We start from the raw sequence: 17,679 nt of genomic DNA, 5'->3' as shown, positions 1-17,679 counted from the left end.
TGAGGGAACATTTTATAAGTAGATATAATTAAATGCAGTTTTTATTTAGAATATTTAAGGCAAAAATTGTTTCCAGTTTTAACTTTTTAGAAGAGAGTTTACTTATTTACTACTTTTTAAAGAAATATTGTTAAGTTAAAATTACATTTCCATTAAAATGTAGTTTTTAAAGAACAGTTGTTTTCAAGAAAACATTTCGCACATTTACAAATTATAGACATTACATATCTTATGTACAATTGTATACTACAAACCGTTGTTAATTAAAAATTCTGTATTATATAGTATTCCATGCACCATATTTTTTAAACTGTTAATAACTTTCCAGAACACCACGGACAAGGATGGAAATTCGGCTGAAACAAGCATGAGTCCTTGCAATCTTTTATTTCTGTTAAAATATCCAGTAACTCGGAAACACTTTTGTTTTCTATTTTGGATTCCTTCTTTTCTTTTGTTTTCGCGGAAATGTCATTACCATCCACTTCTAAAAATATAAAATTCATTGTGTACGATTTCTACTCTGTTATTATAGTATTTATTTTTGCAACATGAAAAATAATTTTTTATAATTTACTCTTATAACATGCAAAAGCACTATTACAGTATTATATTTATATCATAGTTATAAAAAGTGTACCTGATTGTATTATATGCTCTGCCCCATTAGAATGAATATATTCTTTTCTAAGGAAATCACTAACCAAAACTTTTAGTTTATGAAGTTGTTCTTGTTGTTGATTTCGTTGTTCAAGCAACTCTCGGAATATTTGATCTCTTTCTCGTGCCCTATTTTGAAGAACTGCTCTTTGCTTTTGATACAAAGTTATATATTCTCCTAAAGGAATAATTTTCAAATTTTATATATTGAATATTTATAATATGTGAATTTTAATATGGATGGAATTAGTATTAGTATTAGTAATGTTTTCTTAAAAAATGTTAAAATGTTCTTAAAAAAATTTCTTAAAGAATTTCAGTATTAGCAATGTTTTCTTAAAAAATGTATACCTATTGTTTCTGTTTCACTTTGTAATTGTAACACAAGGTGTTCAAGCTTTTGCTTTTCTTCGGTTAGTTCTGCTACTCGTTCCATTGTTTGTTTGAATCTCTGTTCCAATTGTTTTATAGGCTCTGGTACTAATGTATTATATCCTTCTAATTCTTCTGGATTTGTATCTTGTATCGTACTAGATTCATTGTTAGCATCTATAGCAGTTGAATCTATTTCAGATAAAATACTGGTTTGGTCTTTCTCTTTTAGTACTTCTATAAGATCTTGCTTCTCTTTCTCTAATTTTTCTATAGTGATCTAAAAAAAATAATAATAAAAGTTTGAAATTGATATTTCATGCTCGCGCATGTAATAATTAAATAAATATATAAGTAATTATTTACCAAAGCATGTTGAAGTTCTCGTTGGAAAGTATCAACATGATGAGACTGCGCTTGGTAATGTTGCATCTGATCTGCTATTTGAGCGTTCTGCAGTCTTTCTTTTTCAAGGTCTTCAAGTATTGCCTCTTTTTCTTTTAGTTTTCCTTTGAATTGTTCTAATTCAGTTTCTATATTATTTAACTGGGCATTTAATTTACGTCCAATTGAACGCTCTGCTTGAAGCTGTTCCGTTAAGTCTAATTTTGCATTGCTCTTAAACATCAATTTAAAGTTTTCCATAAGTCCTTTCTTTGTTAAATAAAATGAAAATTTAATTAATATTTTAGTTATAGAAATAGACTTACTAGGGAAACAAAAGCATTTTCCATATCAGTCAATTGTTCTTTTAATTGCCGATTCTGATGAAGTGCTCTGGATGCTCCTAACTGTTCACTTTCAAGAGCATTTGCTAACTTTGCCACTTCAGCCTCGTTATTACTGATTTCACGTAGATCGTTTATATCTTTCGTTAACATTTCAATTTGCGAATCCTGAGTACAAAAAACTTTAATTAATACCCGTAAACTCAAATTTATTACAATGTTTATAAATATATTTAACCTTTTCAGAGAGTATAATATGAAATCTTTCTTGTTCTAATGTAAGTTCGTCTATGTTTCTCAGTAAATTATCTACTTCATCTTGACGAGTTTGTAAAGGCAACAGATTTTCTAATTTTTCTTTTTCTTGTTGTAATTGTTGCTCAAGTTCTGACAACCTTTGTACATAACTTTGTTCTCTCGATTGTAAATTTTCTATAATCAGATTTTGTTTTTGAATCTATAAAAAATATAATAAGCATTTTAACAGTACAAATTTTTTATTTTATAATAATTTTGTAACATAAAATTTTATCGTGAAATATACCTCATCTACTAATTTAGCTTGTTGCATATCTAACTGTTTAACATAATTTTGATATTGTTTATTAGCTTCATCTTTTTCAGTATTAACAACTTTCAAAGATTCTTTAGTGTGTGCCAATTCCTGTTCTAAAACAGTCACTGCATGTTTTTCTTCTTCTGTAGGTGTAGTACCTTTCATCTATAAAAAAGAACAAAATTAACCGTTTTAATCCATTTCTTCCATTAATAATATAATAAGTTCATAATATTGAATAGTATTGTTTATTATTATTATTATTACCTGCTGTATTCTAAGTTCACTCAATGAAAGTAATGCTGTTTTTTCATTAAGTTCTTGCTGCACAGCAATTAATTCGGTTTTCTTCAGATTCAATTTTTGTTTCATTTCAGATACCTCTAAATTTAAATCTTCTTTTTCTTTTTTCAATTCCAAAAACCTTTTTTCTAGAGATTCATATTCAGTTTGCAACAACTGACAATTTTTTCTTAATTCATCATTACCAGTTTTTAAAACAGATGTTTCTTTTTCTAATTCAATTATACGTACTTGAGAATTTTTTAATTTTCCCATTAGTTCTTCTATCTCTTCTAAAAAATGTGTTATCTTTATCTATTTTTAAACATAACATTAACATTTTTATAGATTTAGTAAATGTAAAAACAAACCTTTACTTTGTCTATTACTTTGTTGAGCTTGACTAAGAGCTGCAGTGAGTTCTGCTTTTTCTGCTATTAAGATTCCAGTAGTTTGAGTATGAATTTGTAGTTGCTCTTTCAAGGGATTCACTTCGCGTACTAATTTCCCTTGGAATTCTAATTCTTTTGCTTCTAATTTAGATTCTAATTCCTCGACTCTACTATGCTAATTGGGTAAAGGTTTAATTAAAATCATGATTTAATACAAAAATTAATAAATAAGCAATACAACGATATAAATATATTTACAGATTTACTAAGTTCTATGTGTAGCTCATTAACAATTTTCTTCTGCTCTTCCAAATAGGAACTCAAAAATTGATTACGACACATCAGATCACAATCTAGAGTTGTTTCAGTATGTTCTGAATCATTTGTTAAAACATCTGCAACTGCAGATGCCATTTCCAAAAGATGTTCTTTTTGTACTTTTGGAAAATCATTTAACTCTATTTCATTTTCAATGTTTGACTTTAATTTAACCTGTATTGTATCTTGTACAGGTTTAGTAGTTTCTTCCACCGAACTGTGTGAATCCTCATGGTTTATAATATTTTGTGTATGTATTATATTATCTGCAGATATTGTTTCATTCTTTTGAAAATTTTGATCAGAAATAGATATATTATTTGCAGTATCTTCCAATGTAGATATTGTATTATTAGTTTCAAGATCTGATTTATTAATTTCTGTGCTCTGATGGTATAAATTAATTAAAAAGATTAATTTAATATTTAATGTCTATATTGTAAGTATTATTGGTAAAGATGAGAAATCTTGTGAGATACCTGTGAAGATGGGATATCCACAGAATGATGTTTTTGTTTTATAGAACCATCCTGTGCCATTTTATGTAGTTGAAATTCTCTGAGCTAAAAAAAGGCAAAAGTTCTTACACAAGTTCTGCGATTATGAAGTTGTTCTAACTGACAGACGATTGAAGTAAATATTTGACAGTTAGAATAACCTACAGGTTCACATGTCTTAAAATAGATTAAACGGCGAATAAATATATATTTTCCTTGTGCAATGAATGCATGGGGAACAATTATCACATGATATGATGAAAAATTGGAATTCTTCATAACGTATAACCGGTATGTAATTATTTACGTAGCTGTCAGTGTTTCAAAAAAGCAATACCTTTTTCTTGGCAGCCAGTAACTTTTCTGTTTTACTTAAATTCATTTTGAAGTATTACACAAAAATTAACAACTGAACCTCTTGATTGCGTTTTAGCACAAGTATTTACATCATCGTTATTAAAAATATTGTATTCAAAATCGAGGTTATCTCATGCCTAATCAGTTTTTCCTCTCCATTGATAAAACTGTTTACTGAGATTGATGATAGAATGGTGAAGTGAATAAATAAAAGTGATGTTCACACTACGCCATCTACCAGAAAATTCAATATTATTAAAAATATATGATTTGTCTTCGTCTTGTTTATTTCTTTCTTTCTCGTTGTTGGTGTCCTGTTATTTATGAATTTTTGAAAACACAATCTAATAAAAATAAAACTTTCGCCAAAATGTTCAATATTCATTTTCAAATTTGGTAGCCTTGAAGCATGATTCCGGATAAAAAGGATGGAGAGTTTTCATGTAGTGAAACGACAACTTCTGTATGCTTGAGTTTTCGATGCAATTCGAAGTTGTTCAATTATGTTAAGAGTGTATAAATCGATACCTGCGGGCATTCTGGAGACACTTCGCTCATGAAAAGTTACCCTCTCTATACTACTTTTATCTGTTGTGTTAAACACTACATTAAACTGCTCAATTTCGAGCAGCTCTTTGAATAAAAGTAGTAGGGGAGGAATGATGTTTCTGATTTACTAGCATGAGGAAAGTTAGACATCTCTGAATCAAGCAACGGAATACTCTAATACTTAGGAACATTTTAATTTGTCCTGTTGACTGGTTAGTTAGTAATGCGTGACTGTGAATTGGTTTGATGAAAACGTAAAATTGTAGTTATTGGAAGAAGTTGTGGTTGCTAAAAATTTTGATACAAAGGTAAATTTTAATTACTGTACTTTATAGTATTTATTAAGTAACATTTGAAATTACTTGAATCAAGGATGCACGAAATTCTTTAAAATGAAAGAGAAAAATTTCGAATTACAAAATTCGAGTATGAATTAGTTAAGATATTTTTGTTGTACATTACTCATCGTAAAGTTATATTACAAAATTTTTTTTTATATATTTTTCTTCGTCAAAAGTATTGCAACGTACATATATAGATATATTTCTTTAGATCAGTCAAAATGGGAGTGCCTCCAGCTAGAAATCCTGAAGCCATGGATGTAGATATAATTTCTCCAGAAAGTCAAAATGGTGATGGTGATGTCTGTGACAAAAAGGATATTGATCTACAAACGATTCATGATGTCCGTGAACATGCTCGTCAGATAGAAAAAGCTGTGCAAAGCAAAGAACCTCGTTTCATTTTAAGAGTATTGCGTACATTACCAACCACGCGTCGTAGGTTAAACTTTAATGTTTTACGTGGAATAATTGTAAGTTTCTATACAAAACCATGTTCAGAACGCGAGGCATTGTTGTCACGATTAGAAGATTCCATCGAAGTAGAAGAAACTCAAAAACTTCGTCCATCTACGTCAAGTCCATTACCAGAAATTGATGCTTATATTCGTTTATTAGTTCTCATGCGCTTAATTGATACTGGAAAGTATGAGCAAGCAGTTTTATGCGCGGAAGCATTGTTACAAAAAATTATTGCACAGAATCGGCGTACAATTGATTTAATTGCTGCAAAATGTTATTTCTATTATTCAAGAGCATACGAATTAGTTGGAAGATTGGATAAAATTAGAGGATTGTTGCATTTAAGATTAAGAACTGCTACATTGAGAAATGACTTTGAGGGTCAAGCAGTATTGATTAATTGCTTATTAAGGAACTACTTACATTACAATTTGTATGATCAAGCAGATAAACTTGTACTGAAATCAACGTTCCCAGAGTCTGCTAGTAACAACGAATGGGCTAGATTCTTGTATTACTTAGGACGTATCAAAGCAGCTAGATTAGAATACTCTGCTGCGCACAAGTATTTGGTACAGGTGTGTTTTGTTTTCCATTACTGCTTGTTATTAATTGTTATTAATATTCAATATGATGATAATCTAATTTGTGTATTGTCTTTATTATAGGCTCTTAGAAAGGCTCCGCAAAGCACTGCGGTAGGTTTCCGTCAGACAGTTCAAAAATTGGCTGTAACAGTGGAACTTTTACTTGGTGATATTCCTGAACGTCAAACTTTCCGCCAAGCAGCAATGCGTCGTGCTTTAGCTCCATACTTTCAATTAACGCAAGCTGTACGTTTAGGAAATCTGCAACGTTTTGGAGAAGTTTTAGAAAACTTTGGTCCACAATTCAGAGCGGATCACACATTCACTCTGATTCTCAGACTGAGACATAATGTTATTAAAACTGCGATTAGATCGATTGGACTTTCCTATTCCAGAATTTCTCCTACAGATATTACAAAGAAATTAGGTTTAGATTCAAGCGTCGACGCAGAATTTATCGTAGCTAAAGCTATTAGAGATGGTGTGATTGAAGCTACTTTGGAACCAGAAAATGGATATATGCGTAGTAAAGAGACTACTGATTTGTATTGTACTAAAGAGCCATTACTCGCGTTCCATCAGAGAATCACGTTCTGCTTAGATTTACATAATCAGAGTGTTAAGGCAATGAGATATCCTCCAAAGTCATATGGAAAGGATCTCGAATCAGCAGAGGAACGTAGAGAAAGGGAACAACAGGACTTGGAACTTGCTAAGGAAATGGCAGAGGAGGACGATGATGGATTTCCTTAAAATGTTCATTTTTTGGATACATTTCATTAATAAAGCAATTTGTCAGGAACTTAAAGTTACACTTTCTTATACTTTGTACTATGTTTAATAGCAAAAGCTTTGCTATAACATCGTAAAAATTCAGAAAATTTTAATACAAAGGAATTTTTTCATAGGATATTTTTTTATAAAGGAATAAGAAAACGTAAATTGCACTAATCTCTTTCAAATATATTCTTTAAACATTGCTTGTAGAATATATGGCTACAGTGGCTGGCTCAGTGACATAATATTTATCACTGTATATATTTAAAACACATAACTTATCTATTAAAATTAAATATGTTTAATTTTGAAGGTTTTAATGATTTCACAGCAGAATATTTAATTACAAATGTTTTATACTTATTTTCATAATGAGCATTACATGTCTTTTCGTTTTTAAATTGAACACTTGGATAAACAGATGTGTGTCAGACTTTCACGAGTTTGAAAAGTAGAAATTATTCAAAAGAAAACACGTATACCCACAAAGTCGCAGTAACAAAGTTTAATTATTAAAATTAACGTTTTATTCTTTTGGTAACTATTAACTCAAAATACAAATTTTTAAGTTTTTTTACATAAAAAAATTTTTTAATTTTCAATATTAACAAACCATTAACGATCAGTCATTTTTAAATATCTGAATTAATATCGTAATCTGATATAAATTTTGAAATGGTGTTTGTTAAAAAATATCACACATTATAATTCTTTGAAACGTATAAATATATAAAATGAAAAAAAAAGGAAATAGAAAACCATTTTCCATTACATAGATATTTACATTACCATGCATTCATAAATAGAACTCACCTACAACTAAAGACCTATAATAAATGATTCAGTTACATTTACTATAATACAATTAAATATACAATATTTTCACTGTACAAGATTCCCTTCCTTCATATTGATTTCCTCTATACAAATTTTATAAAAAATTTATAGCTTTACAATTACTTTACGAAGCTACTAAAATTTTTTATAGAAGAATATAGCAATTCATTATTACCGGTATATAAAACTTGATTGAATATTGATGAAGATCTTTGGTTATAGGTTTCATGGAATACTGCTCTTGTGGAGATTCTTGTGCATATGTTTTAGTTGTCAGTCTGGAAGAAAATATTTTGTTATCATTTATAAAACTTAGTTTAATTATTAAGTGTTTGTAGAGAATTCTGATATTAATAAATATGTTACTATGATTGAATATTCTTACCTTGTCTCGCTTTAAGTATGTGATAAATAACTAGGGACAGTAAAAATAGTCTTCTGTCAATTATTGTTTGAACAGCATCCCCTCTAAGAGTCATAGTTGGTCTTAGTAACTCGTTACTTTTATTATTCTCAGTATTCACATTATGATAACCATGATGTATTTTGCCAAAACAGAGTAAATTCATATTTCTATGAATTTCTCTACAGTCGTAATCCTCGAAACCATCGCATTGACATGTATTCAATTTTGCAGCTTTTTCTTGCCTTGTAAGAATATCTATTGAATTTTTACACCTAAAGTTTATTCAATAATTTGTAAATCAAATATTTCTACATCATTTATTTTATATAATATTTAATGTTCTTTTTCCTCGCATAAGTAAAATGCATTTTCCTAATTAATTCTGAGATAGAGTGGTTCAAAACATGTTTACCGTTTTGTACACTTTCGTCCTTGAAACATGTTCTTACAATATCTGTTATAGTACGAAAGTGCAGTCTGACAAAGGGCATCCGCGTTACAAATCCAAGTTGCAACTCTGCAAGACACCCTAGTCCTGTTTAAGGCCATTTGCACAGAAGACCTGCAGATTTCAACTCTCTGCTTCGATTGTAAACATAATTTGTCCTCGCACTCGCACTACGGAAAAATAATTTGTATTTTTATCGACGACATTTAAATCGTACGTTCAATCGTATCTTTATAAAATTTAATTATATAACTTCTTGTTATTTAACCCCTTGGCCTATGATTTCTTTCTCAACTCTGATCGATACTACAACTTTGTCATTAATAATTTATTGGAAAAAGAGAAAAATTCTAAGCATACGTTATACCTACATTTCCTTTTAAGTATAATAATTGATTACAGGGGAATAATATTTACTTCGAATCCGAATGAACCGAGTAATAATATATATATATATTCGTTGAATCGTGTTGTAAATCTTCACCACAAGCCTCACTCGTTGTAGAACAAGGGGTTAACGTTTAACCCTTTGCGGACGACGACCGTCGACATTTCGGCGAAATGAAATTTTCGTATTTCGAAGACTAAGTTGTAGACAAATGATTTAGTTACTCGAACAGCAAGAGATCATCGCGAAGTTTCCCTTTTTTCATATTATTAGAAAGTAGATGTAAATAAGAAAATATTTACCGTCATAAGATCCTGACCTTCATCGGTGCTTGTAAGAGCAATGAGGGCATGTTGGCATGCCTCGGAACAATCGTCGCCCTGGAGAACGGGCGCGCAACCTGTAAGATAGTGTTGCAGAGCAGAGCCACAGCCTGTTCTGAAAGCGCACTTCATTTTCGCCTGTTCGCACTTCATTATGGAGCTCTTAGCCGTATTCCACATTATCATACTAAGTAATACCATACCCGTTAGGACTATGGCCGATCGATCGCACCAGCGTGACATTATTCTGAAACATTATCAACGATATTTTTGATAATCAATTAATTAATAAACAATTGGTGATAAATAAATGGATAATCTAAATTTTTCAAATTCTTATTAATAATCAGAGATGTAAGAATAGTTGACTTTTAAATATTCTTTATTTTAGCCTGTTATATGTATGTAGGTACGCACTGATAACAACATCCATTCATTTAACAGGTTCGCGGACGTGAATGGTACAGCATTGATTTGCAACATGATAGAAAATGACATGAATGCTATAACATTCAAATTTATAAGCCTCTTCTATTTGTAATCAAAATTTAGATGTGACAATTAATTTAAAAAATAAATCGCCTGTCTGTTTTTGCAGCTCATTAAAATCTGTACTGTCCGCGAACGTGTTAACCCTTTGAACTCTGTATGCTCCAATATTGCACCAGTTATATTAAATATTAAATATTAATTATTACATTTTTATTAAAAGATCGAAGGTATGTTAGCATTTTTCATTTTCACTAGAGATACCATAAAAATTAGTTGCAGTTGCTGATAGATTACAAAACCATCTAGAGTGCTAAGGGTTGACACAGGAAACATTTTCGCAATACATATGAAATTTTCGAATGAACACAGGCTCTTTACTCCGCTTAAATACTTATTTGCCTTTGCATTTGCATTTGCCTTTGGAAAGTCCGTATCTGATGTAAATGTAACTTGAGCATTCTGTCGCGCTGTGAAGTGCTCGTGGATCCATACAACAGATGCGTAGTACGAGGAACGTACCATGATATTCTTAAAATAAATCGGATCTCTGTTTGTCATTCTCGTTGATAGAGGAATTTTACGTACAACCCTAAGGGTTGAAACACCACGTGAAAAGGAAGTTATTTTCTGTACAACCGACAACTCAAACATGTTATTCGACTTCACAATAAATCATCATTAAAACATTAAAGACACGAAAGATGAAGCATTCGATTCGTTACTGACCCAAACGCTTCCTGCTCTCCTTTCTTCTTAAAATCTAAGAAGTGCTGTTATTCTTAACGAAGCGCTGTAATTTGCGAGCAGTAATCAATAATTTTCATCGCCTTCTCAAACGAACATTACAAGAACGCTGTGAAAGTTAAAACTTTATTTTTCAAATCTAAAAACAATACAATTCTTATAGCTTTCTCAATTTTTACATCATACAAAAATCATAACGGTCCTAGCAGCCTTTAACACTAGAACTATCATACGGGTCAAAATGACCCATTCCTAAATTCTTCTTTTACAATTATTGAACAAATAATAGATCTCTTCTTCTCTAAGAAATTTCAAAAGAAATTGCTTCAGTAATACGCAAACTAAGTTTCGAATGATCGAAATCTCAACAGATGCACTTTTGGGGTTTGTATAGAAAAATTTAGAAAAGTCAACTTATTTAACATGTTAACACTAGATTTACGGAACGAGTCAACTTGACTCATATTGAATTTTATAAACATTATTTGCTAAATGTTTCGGTCGATTTTGATTGATTCAATTACGTGATTATGGTTATTAATAATACATTTTTAAACATTTCATTTCCTACATCTAAACAGACGAACATCAATCTTTCTAAGAACAATAGAATAAACTGTACAATAAATGTAAATCTAGTGTTAACACATTGTTGACCGGCAATTTTACACAGAAGTTGTTCCATGTCACCGGTTATTATTCTGTAATGAAATATGAAGGTGAACCAGTTTAAATAACCTTCAATATACTTTATTTATACATAATGAATTAAAATGAAACTTTGGTTATACATTTTCTATAACTTTTAACCCTCTGTAGGCTCATGTAACTTTGAAGTCATATATCAGTATATTGGCATCTTGTTGATTTACTTCATTTTGCACTCAAAGTGGTGCATAAAATTAAGTGATCAGTTAAACTTTCGTACGCTCAGGCGAGAGAGTTTAATGTCATTGCAACTTGAAAGTTACAGAATATATTCGTTTGATGAAATTATTAAAATTATTGAATGCATTGTTAATTCGTATTCACATGCGGATATTTATTAATTTCGTACTGCATGATTGTTATAATCATGAACAAAGATTCGGCCCATATAGGGTTAATATATTGCTTTTGCAATATACAATATTGTTCTGCGTTTCAAAAATTTCAATACCTAATGCAAATACAAACAGGAGTTAACTCGTGACCGGTCAGCAATGCGTTAAACAATTCTAATCCCATTTCGACCATTCCGTCGTCAGTACCACGTGGTAGGTTCCGTTGGAAGCCCTCCGTGAATTCAACGTTTGCGGGTATCCTGCGGTGATCCAGAATCGTGTTGGCGTTATCATTAGAATTTCTACTAGAACAACATGGTTCACCATTCTCCCGGTCTACTCTCTACTGCTCCTCTAACGATACCAGTAAAAAAGTAAGAAGCCACGGGTGGATGCGAGAAGCGGGGTAGGGGAAGGGAGCACGTGCGCTAGCGCGCACACGGTATAGTGAGAGAAAAGGAGGGGGGAGGGAGCAGATTCTACCTGAGAGCGCTTCATTGCCAGCGCTAGTGCCGATGCTGTTGCGCACCAGCCCCAAAATGGACCACCAAGTCGTCGCAGACGTGGCAACGAGGGACAGATGGCCAGCCCTATAGACCTTCAGTGATCGTCAACTTCGCTTTGCTCACCAGTTTAAATCTTATGTCAGCCGGGGGAAACATTGAATCGGTCAGCGACTGGATCGATTTAACTCTCATTTCAAAATGTTCGATCCGCGACTGCTCTTAACCCAAGTAAACTCATCGTACAGCGGTAAGTTGCTACTTAGAGTGAGAACGGTCCGTCGCGGTAGAATCAACGTCTGAACGAACGGAGATCAAAAATACTCGTACCCGTGGGGTGGAGTGTGACGAGTAATGTTTTTATTTATTGAACTCGAGGAGCTGGCAAACACTTTCACGTTCGTGTTTATGCTTGAATGTAAGGCTTAAGGCGATTGTATGTAATCTTTGTTTACAGAGGCAACGTGCACTGTCGCGTATGGTAAATCAGCTTTTATTAGGAAACAGAATTGTATGTGTTTGTTTGTTTGTTTTTATTTGATTAATGAAAGTTTTAGAAACGATGTTTTTGGAAATGGTACGAGGATCTTTAAGAACATTATTTATGAATTATTTGGTAAATTATGGAAAGTTTTATAGGAAATATGAAATGGTACTTTAATACATAGAAATAATAATGATAGTCAATTAAAGGGAATTTTGATCGTATTAATTTAACGATCGAGTGTCATACGTTTTTGTTCAGATGAATGTTGAATAGTGTATTTATGTGTTAGTAGAGAATTGTTTATTTTTAACAATTTTTATTTATTTGTTAGATATGCGCTTTCCATATAGAATGGCTCAGTTGTTACAGGCTATATAAGATGATGGAAAACGTGCGTTGCATAATATTTACATCGGCTCTCGTATCAATGCAGACATTAAGACTCTACGTGATTCACATGCTTGACATGACCAAGAAACAAGTGATACAAATCACCGAGTTAATACTCAATTAACGCTGAACCGCCGATGTAATTCAATTTATCTCGGTGACGCTTTTCAGTCGGACTACTAGTAAATTGTTTTGAACAACTGCACGCAACACGACTGATATTCAATTTTTTTTTATAATTAAATACTTTTGAAAAAATTAGATTTCACTATTCCACTATTATTATATAAAATTGAAACGAATACTACTTACGTTATTTTTGTTGTCGAAGTAACACAATTTTTCACTTATGTTTTGGACATTGTTAAATAATTGTGTCTTTTGTTATATAAATATACATGTACACGTGTAGATAATAAAATATATTGTACCTGAATGTGCTTGTGTTATCATCGTGTGTTTATATATCGAGCAAACAAAAAATATAGGAATAATTATTAACATACCGCACTTCCTAGGAAAAGTGAAAAACCGATATTGCTCCGTAGATCGATAGTAGAAATATTTTAGTACAAACCTTGCGAACAATCACATTGTTCTAATAGCCGAGAAGATTGAAGTTTAAGATTCCAGTAGCAAGCTAATCCACGAATGAAAACTGCGATTCCGTGTCAAGAATTATAACATGCCATACGCGAGAAGAGAAGAAAAGAGAAACTTACTCGCAAGCGCACGGTTACCGAGACACTAGATTGAGTTGTGACGGCCTGCCCCGCTGCGTCGAGAAGCTGCGCGCGCCGCGTTTGTTCCCCCACCATTAGCCACAGGCCCGGGACCGAGAGGACTGATAGAGTTGAGTCCTGATCAAAACTAAACTTTCTTTAAAGAACTAGTTTACATTAATCGTAATACTACATTATTCGCCAACCATGATTATTATCGTTAATTACAATAATATAATCCAAACAAATATAAATGAAATAAAATCCTGATTCAATTTTACAACTGTTTCAGTACACAATTTCAAATCGCACTTAAATTACATTGTCGTTAAAATAAAAATTCAAATCTGTGTACAAAAATCTACTCACACGCGTGCAGAAGAAATTGTTACATTTTGTAATTTCCCAATTTACGTATATATTCAAACTCGCATATTATTCGAATCGTGAAAATCATCCTTTTGAATTACCATGGAAAAAGTAAAAAATCACGAATTGCTATCCGTGGATCCACGAATAATTTATGAGTTGTAAAAAAAACGACGCTGCTCACTTGATTTCATACAGTGATACTATAAAATTTGATATTTAATATTATATTTCGTATGATGCATCAGTTTGAGAAATATTGAAAGAAAATAGCTTCGTTTCTCAATGTATGTATGATCTCGTCGAGTTAGTTCCACAAAGTATCGTCTTTATCTCGTCAGAAGATATTCAAATATTTCTAGTGGAAAACATCCGAGTGCAAAGGGTTTAATCGTGCAACGCACTTGTTTTAGCCGCGAACTCGTTTCAGTTCCATTGCTAGCTCTATCCTCCACCCACAGGGGTCCAAGGTGCCCCAACCTGCTTGGCTGATTGAGACACCAGCCTGGTTCCAACACTATCCCCTTCTCCCCCGGCTTCATCCGTACCCTTCTCAGAGCGACGTCGAACAGTCCGGCATTTAGATGCGATCCGTTCTTTCTTACGTTTCTCCTTCTTCCCGTGTCGGCCTTCCATCGGGCTCCCTTTCAGGCCCCTTACTACGTCTATTCTCTACCACCAACACATTCAGTTGGTCCCTGCGACTCTCAACTTTAATTTCGCTCCTTCGAGCTAGAAGAGGTGGACAGCACGCCGGAAATGAACTGTTTGAGTACAAATTGAACCGGTTAATCGATCCACTGAGCAGAGCAAGGGAGTGAACGACATGAAATTGCGAAACTCATTTCTCCCTGATCTATTCTTCGAACCGTTCGGTTATCGTTCGGATCTTTAACTTCTCGCTGCTATGGGACACCAGTAAATATCGTAAATTTCAGTTAAAACGATATATTCCTCGATTTTCGTTCGAATACCATTTTATTAGCCCTTCTAGTCAAACAAACGGGCGAAAGGCAGCGGGGGACTGTTTGTTTCTGGATTAACGAGTCGACGAGAGCGCGTGTCTCGGTTTACTTAGGATATCCTGGATAAAATGCTTTCATCTTCGTTTGCTCGGAACTGATGTCCTATTGAGGACTGTGATAGATTCGCTGAAACGAGGCAGCATCCCATTCGACGGTTCTCAGTCTGTTTACTAATTTTGCCCGGTTATTCATTTTTAGCGGTTCGAAAGATTTCTCGAACGCCGGTTGCGTGCATGGTTTAATTTTCATATGAAATACGAGAACCGAAATTGTTGAAACGCTCGTGCGAAGATAAGTATGAAAATTAGTTTCCTGTTTCGCAGGAAACGCGATGGAAGATCTAGATGAAGAAATCGCGATGGAGCACGGACCATCTACTACGGAATAAAGGAAATAGATCGTTAGATACGAAAACGAGATATATCAACGATAACACACGTTCGAACGTGTACATGATTGGCATGATAAAAGAGAAATATAACTGGAAACGGCTATCCTTAATTAACTATTCGAATATTTTTAATTATTGAATTAAAAGAAAGACTATTTGTCTATAGCGGTCGTCGACGTCCTTTGTGCGATGTTAATACTAGAACTACCAAGCAGTCAAACTGTTTTTCTGAAATTTCTCCGTAGAAACTAAATGGTGCAACTATTGAGACTTCAATTGATTTGCACTGTAGCTACTGTATTACCAAATCAATTTCTCTAGTAATTTTTTCAGGGAAGCATCCGTTATGTTTTCAGTAATTGGAAAAAAAGAAATCATAAATTCTAGTATTTCTAGTAATTCTAGTAATTCTAATATTTCTATATTCTAGTAATGTGTAGTAATTATTTAATATTTAGTGATTTTACTGTTAACTTAATTGTAAAGTTGTGAAGTGGTCGGACGAAAAATGTTGTTTGAATATTGTTTTAAAGGCGTGAGTTAAATTTAATTGAATTCCTAACGAATTCGTGACGCATTTCGAATAAAAAGGAGTTAATGCTAGATTAAACATGTTACTAAAACTTTACGAACATCTCTCGAACCAGTATCTCAACTTTGTGAGATGCACAGGAAGGGTCAGTATGGCGGTTTTTGTTCTCTGTCTGTTCCCCTCTTTTTCTCTCTTCCTCCCGCTGTCAGTTTCTCTCGATGGTCTTTTTGATCTTCTCGAAGCAATTGTCCCAAGCGAGAACCCGGTTGAGGCAATAACGTCCGCAGGCCCAGCCTATCCTGTACCTTCTGACGTCTTAATAAAGCAATCGTCCGATTTCTCGAAACCCTCCTTCTTTCGCTCCAAGCAACACGCCGAGCCTTTCGAGAGAGGACTTCTCACTTCATTGTCGATCTTCTTTCTATACATGATTTATATAATGTTCTCCTATAGTTTTCTCACGCGTTTTACGAGCACAATATTTTCACAATAAATAATTATCGATTCGTGTAACCGTGATAACACTGAAAAATCAATTTTTAATTATTTATATATACCATACTTTTCCTCGGATTCTAAGAAATATGTTGATATCTGTAAGCTCTTTTTTGAGATGTTATTTTTTCAAATGCATTTACGATTTGTTACAAATGAATATTTACAAATAAATAGGGCAATTCGAATTATTCGAATACGAGTATTTATGATTTGCTAGTTGAAGAAATTATTGTAATATTTGTACACTGAAAAACATCGCAGTAAACTTTGCTTCGGAATGTTTAGAAGACGAAATTCTTTCTCAATTGTTCGGATTCTTGAAAGGCAGGCTACGGAGGGTTCCCAGTCACGCTTCGACGACTTTTTGGAAAAGCAATTAACCTCGGCTTGATGTCGGCTTAACGCCTGCCACTACATCTTAATCTTCCTCCTGGAACCTACCGTTTAAGGGCAAGAACATCTGAAGGGAGAGCTAAAAGATATAAAATTATAGCTTACAAAGAAAAGAAACGCTACTCTTTGCCTACCTTCATTTTCATTATTTTATTTTGTGTGAAACACAAACTTAAATAATCGAACATCAACGGAAATTCGTATACTTAGATTTTATACGAAAATATATTTGTATGACTTAGGTTTATACAATATTATATTTTTCATGGATAAAAGTTCGAAGTTAGATTGTGAATGTTCTAAATATAATTTTCGTTACCGTGCAAAATCACAATGACAATGATCTCAACGCGAAATGAATATTAGATTTTTTGCATCGCAGATAATTAACAAAATATTGTTTGTAAAAGATTACTTTATTTTAACCTTAGTTCATTCGTATTATAATTATTCAATCGTAAGCTTAAGAAAATAATAATAATATATTCCCTCCAAAACTTTTTAATTGCATTTACTTACAACCGAAAAACAAAATACTAAATTACAAAAAAAAACGTATTGTTTATGTAACATGTAAGTGCAGGTTTAAGAATTACGGAATTTTATAATTAACAGGGTAGAAATGAAAATAAGAAATTAATCAACTTATAGTTATTTTTATTGTAATCATTACAAACGTTAAATGCGAATTGCTGTTTTCGTTTCTTATGTACTAATGTGTTGGAAAGGAAGCGAATGCTCCAATAAATAATAAACAAAAGGAAGTAAAGAAAAATGTCGAACGACCGTTAACGAGAAATAATCATGCAT

At 32.6% G+C, this 17,679-nt stretch overlaps 3 protein-coding genes across 10 annotated transcripts; 1 reads left to right on the top strand and 2 right to left on the bottom strand.

Moving 5' to 3' along the window:
- Positions 1–16: 16 nt before the first annotated feature.
- On the bottom strand, positions 17–4,834 carry LOC116426524 (golgin subfamily A member 2). 3 transcript variants are annotated; one of them, XM_031975580.2, is made up of 12 exons: positions 4,691–4,834; positions 3,788–3,871; positions 3,249–3,695; positions 2,970–3,165; positions 2,584–2,891; positions 2,305–2,481; positions 1,999–2,217; positions 1,743–1,928; positions 1,399–1,650; positions 1,012–1,312; positions 641–838; positions 17–487 (listed from the first exon to the last, which is right to left on the bottom strand). In XM_031975580.2, exons 1-12 carry the CDS (start codon positions 4,718–4,720, stop codon positions 306–308), a joined length of 2,580 nt encoding a protein of 859 aa, XP_031831440.2. In that variant the 5' UTR covers positions 4,721–4,834; the 3' UTR covers positions 17–305. The 3 variants fall into 3 exon arrangements, with proteins under 3 accessions (XP_031831440.2, XP_076226061.1, XP_031831439.2); XM_076369946.1 differs by lacking the exon at positions 4,691–4,834 and adding an exon at positions 4,143–4,493 and having other exon boundaries at positions 2,584–2,888; XM_031975579.2 differs by lacking the exon at positions 4,691–4,834 and adding an exon at positions 4,143–4,492.
- Positions 4,835–4,850: 16 nt separating this feature from the next.
- Positions 4,851–6,903, top strand: Rpn3 (regulatory particle non-ATPase 3). Its single transcript, XM_031975595.2, has 3 exons — positions 4,851–5,019; positions 5,264–6,092; positions 6,183–6,903. The coding sequence occupies exons 2-3, from the start codon at positions 5,274–5,276 to the stop codon at positions 6,852–6,854; spliced, it is 1,491 nt and encodes a 496-aa protein (XP_031831455.1). The 5' UTR covers positions 4,851–5,019; positions 5,264–5,273; the 3' UTR covers positions 6,855–6,903.
- A 656-nt stretch (positions 6,904–7,559) lies between these two features.
- Positions 7,560–13,752, bottom strand: LOC116426535 (growth arrest-specific protein 1). Of its 6 annotated transcripts, none has more exons than XM_076369956.1 (6): positions 13,517–13,684; positions 13,252–13,453; positions 9,260–9,527; positions 8,534–8,739; positions 8,101–8,393; positions 7,560–7,993 (listed from the first exon to the last, which is right to left on the bottom strand). In XM_076369956.1, exons 3-6 carry the CDS (start codon positions 9,521–9,523, stop codon positions 7,989–7,991), a joined length of 768 nt encoding a protein of 255 aa, XP_076226071.1. In that variant the 5' UTR covers positions 9,524–9,527; positions 13,252–13,453; positions 13,517–13,684; the 3' UTR covers positions 7,560–7,988. The 6 variants fall into 6 exon arrangements, with proteins under 6 accessions (XP_076226071.1, XP_076226070.1, XP_031831467.1 ...); XM_076369955.1 differs by lacking the exon at positions 13,252–13,453 and adding an exon at positions 11,676–11,819; XM_031975607.2 differs by lacking the exons at positions 13,252–13,453; positions 13,517–13,684 and adding exons at positions 11,676–11,819; positions 12,043–12,191.
- Between the last annotated feature and the right edge of the window lie 3,927 nt (positions 13,753–17,679).

Source organism: Nomia melanderi, chromosome 8 (genome assembly GCF_051020985.1).
Source record: "Nomia melanderi isolate GNS246 chromosome 8, iyNomMela1, whole genome shotgun sequence".
Classification (NCBI taxonomy): domain Eukaryota; kingdom Metazoa; phylum Arthropoda; class Insecta; order Hymenoptera; family Halictidae; genus Nomia; species Nomia melanderi.
The sequence above is the reverse complement of the archived record's forward strand: the minus strand, read 5'-3'. Positions and strand labels throughout refer to the sequence as shown.

What these genes read in the sequence shown, in the direction of transcription:
- LOC116426524 (XM_031975579.2), bottom strand. Translation starts at nt 4,187, where the DNA reads ATGAATTTAAGTAAAACAGAAAAGTTACTGGCTGCCAAGAAAAAG. An exon ending in AAGTAATAGACAAAGTAAAG is followed by an intron (nt 2,892 to 2,969) that starts GTTTGTTTTTAC and finishes CACATTTTTTAG; the next exon opens with AAGAGATAGAAGAACTAATG. An exon ending in ATATTATACTCTCTGAAAAG is followed by an intron (nt 1,929 to 1,998) that starts GTTAAATATATT and finishes TTTTGTACTCAG; the next exon opens with GATTCGCAAATTGAAATGTT.
- Rpn3 (XM_031975595.2), top strand. Translation starts at nt 5,274, where the DNA reads ATGGGAGTGCCTCCAGCTAGAAATCCTGAAGCCATGGATGTAGATATA. An exon ending in CGCACAAGTATTTGGTACAG is followed by an intron (nt 6,093 to 6,182) that starts GTGTGTTTTGTT and finishes TCTTTATTATAG; the next exon opens with GCTCTTAGAAAGGCTCCGCA.
- LOC116426535 (XM_076369955.1), bottom strand. Translation starts at nt 11,752, where the DNA reads ATGGTCGAAATGGGATTAGAATTGTTTAACGCATTGCTGACCGGTCAC. An exon ending in CCTGTTTGTATTTGCATTAG is followed by an intron (nt 9,528 to 11,675) that starts GTATTGAAATTT and finishes ATAATGTTTCAG; the next exon opens with AATAATGTCACGCTGGTGCG. An exon ending in GGACGAAAGTGTACAAAACG is followed by an intron (nt 8,394 to 8,533) that starts GTAAACATGTTT and finishes AATAAACTTTAG; the next exon opens with GTGTAAAAATTCAATAGATA.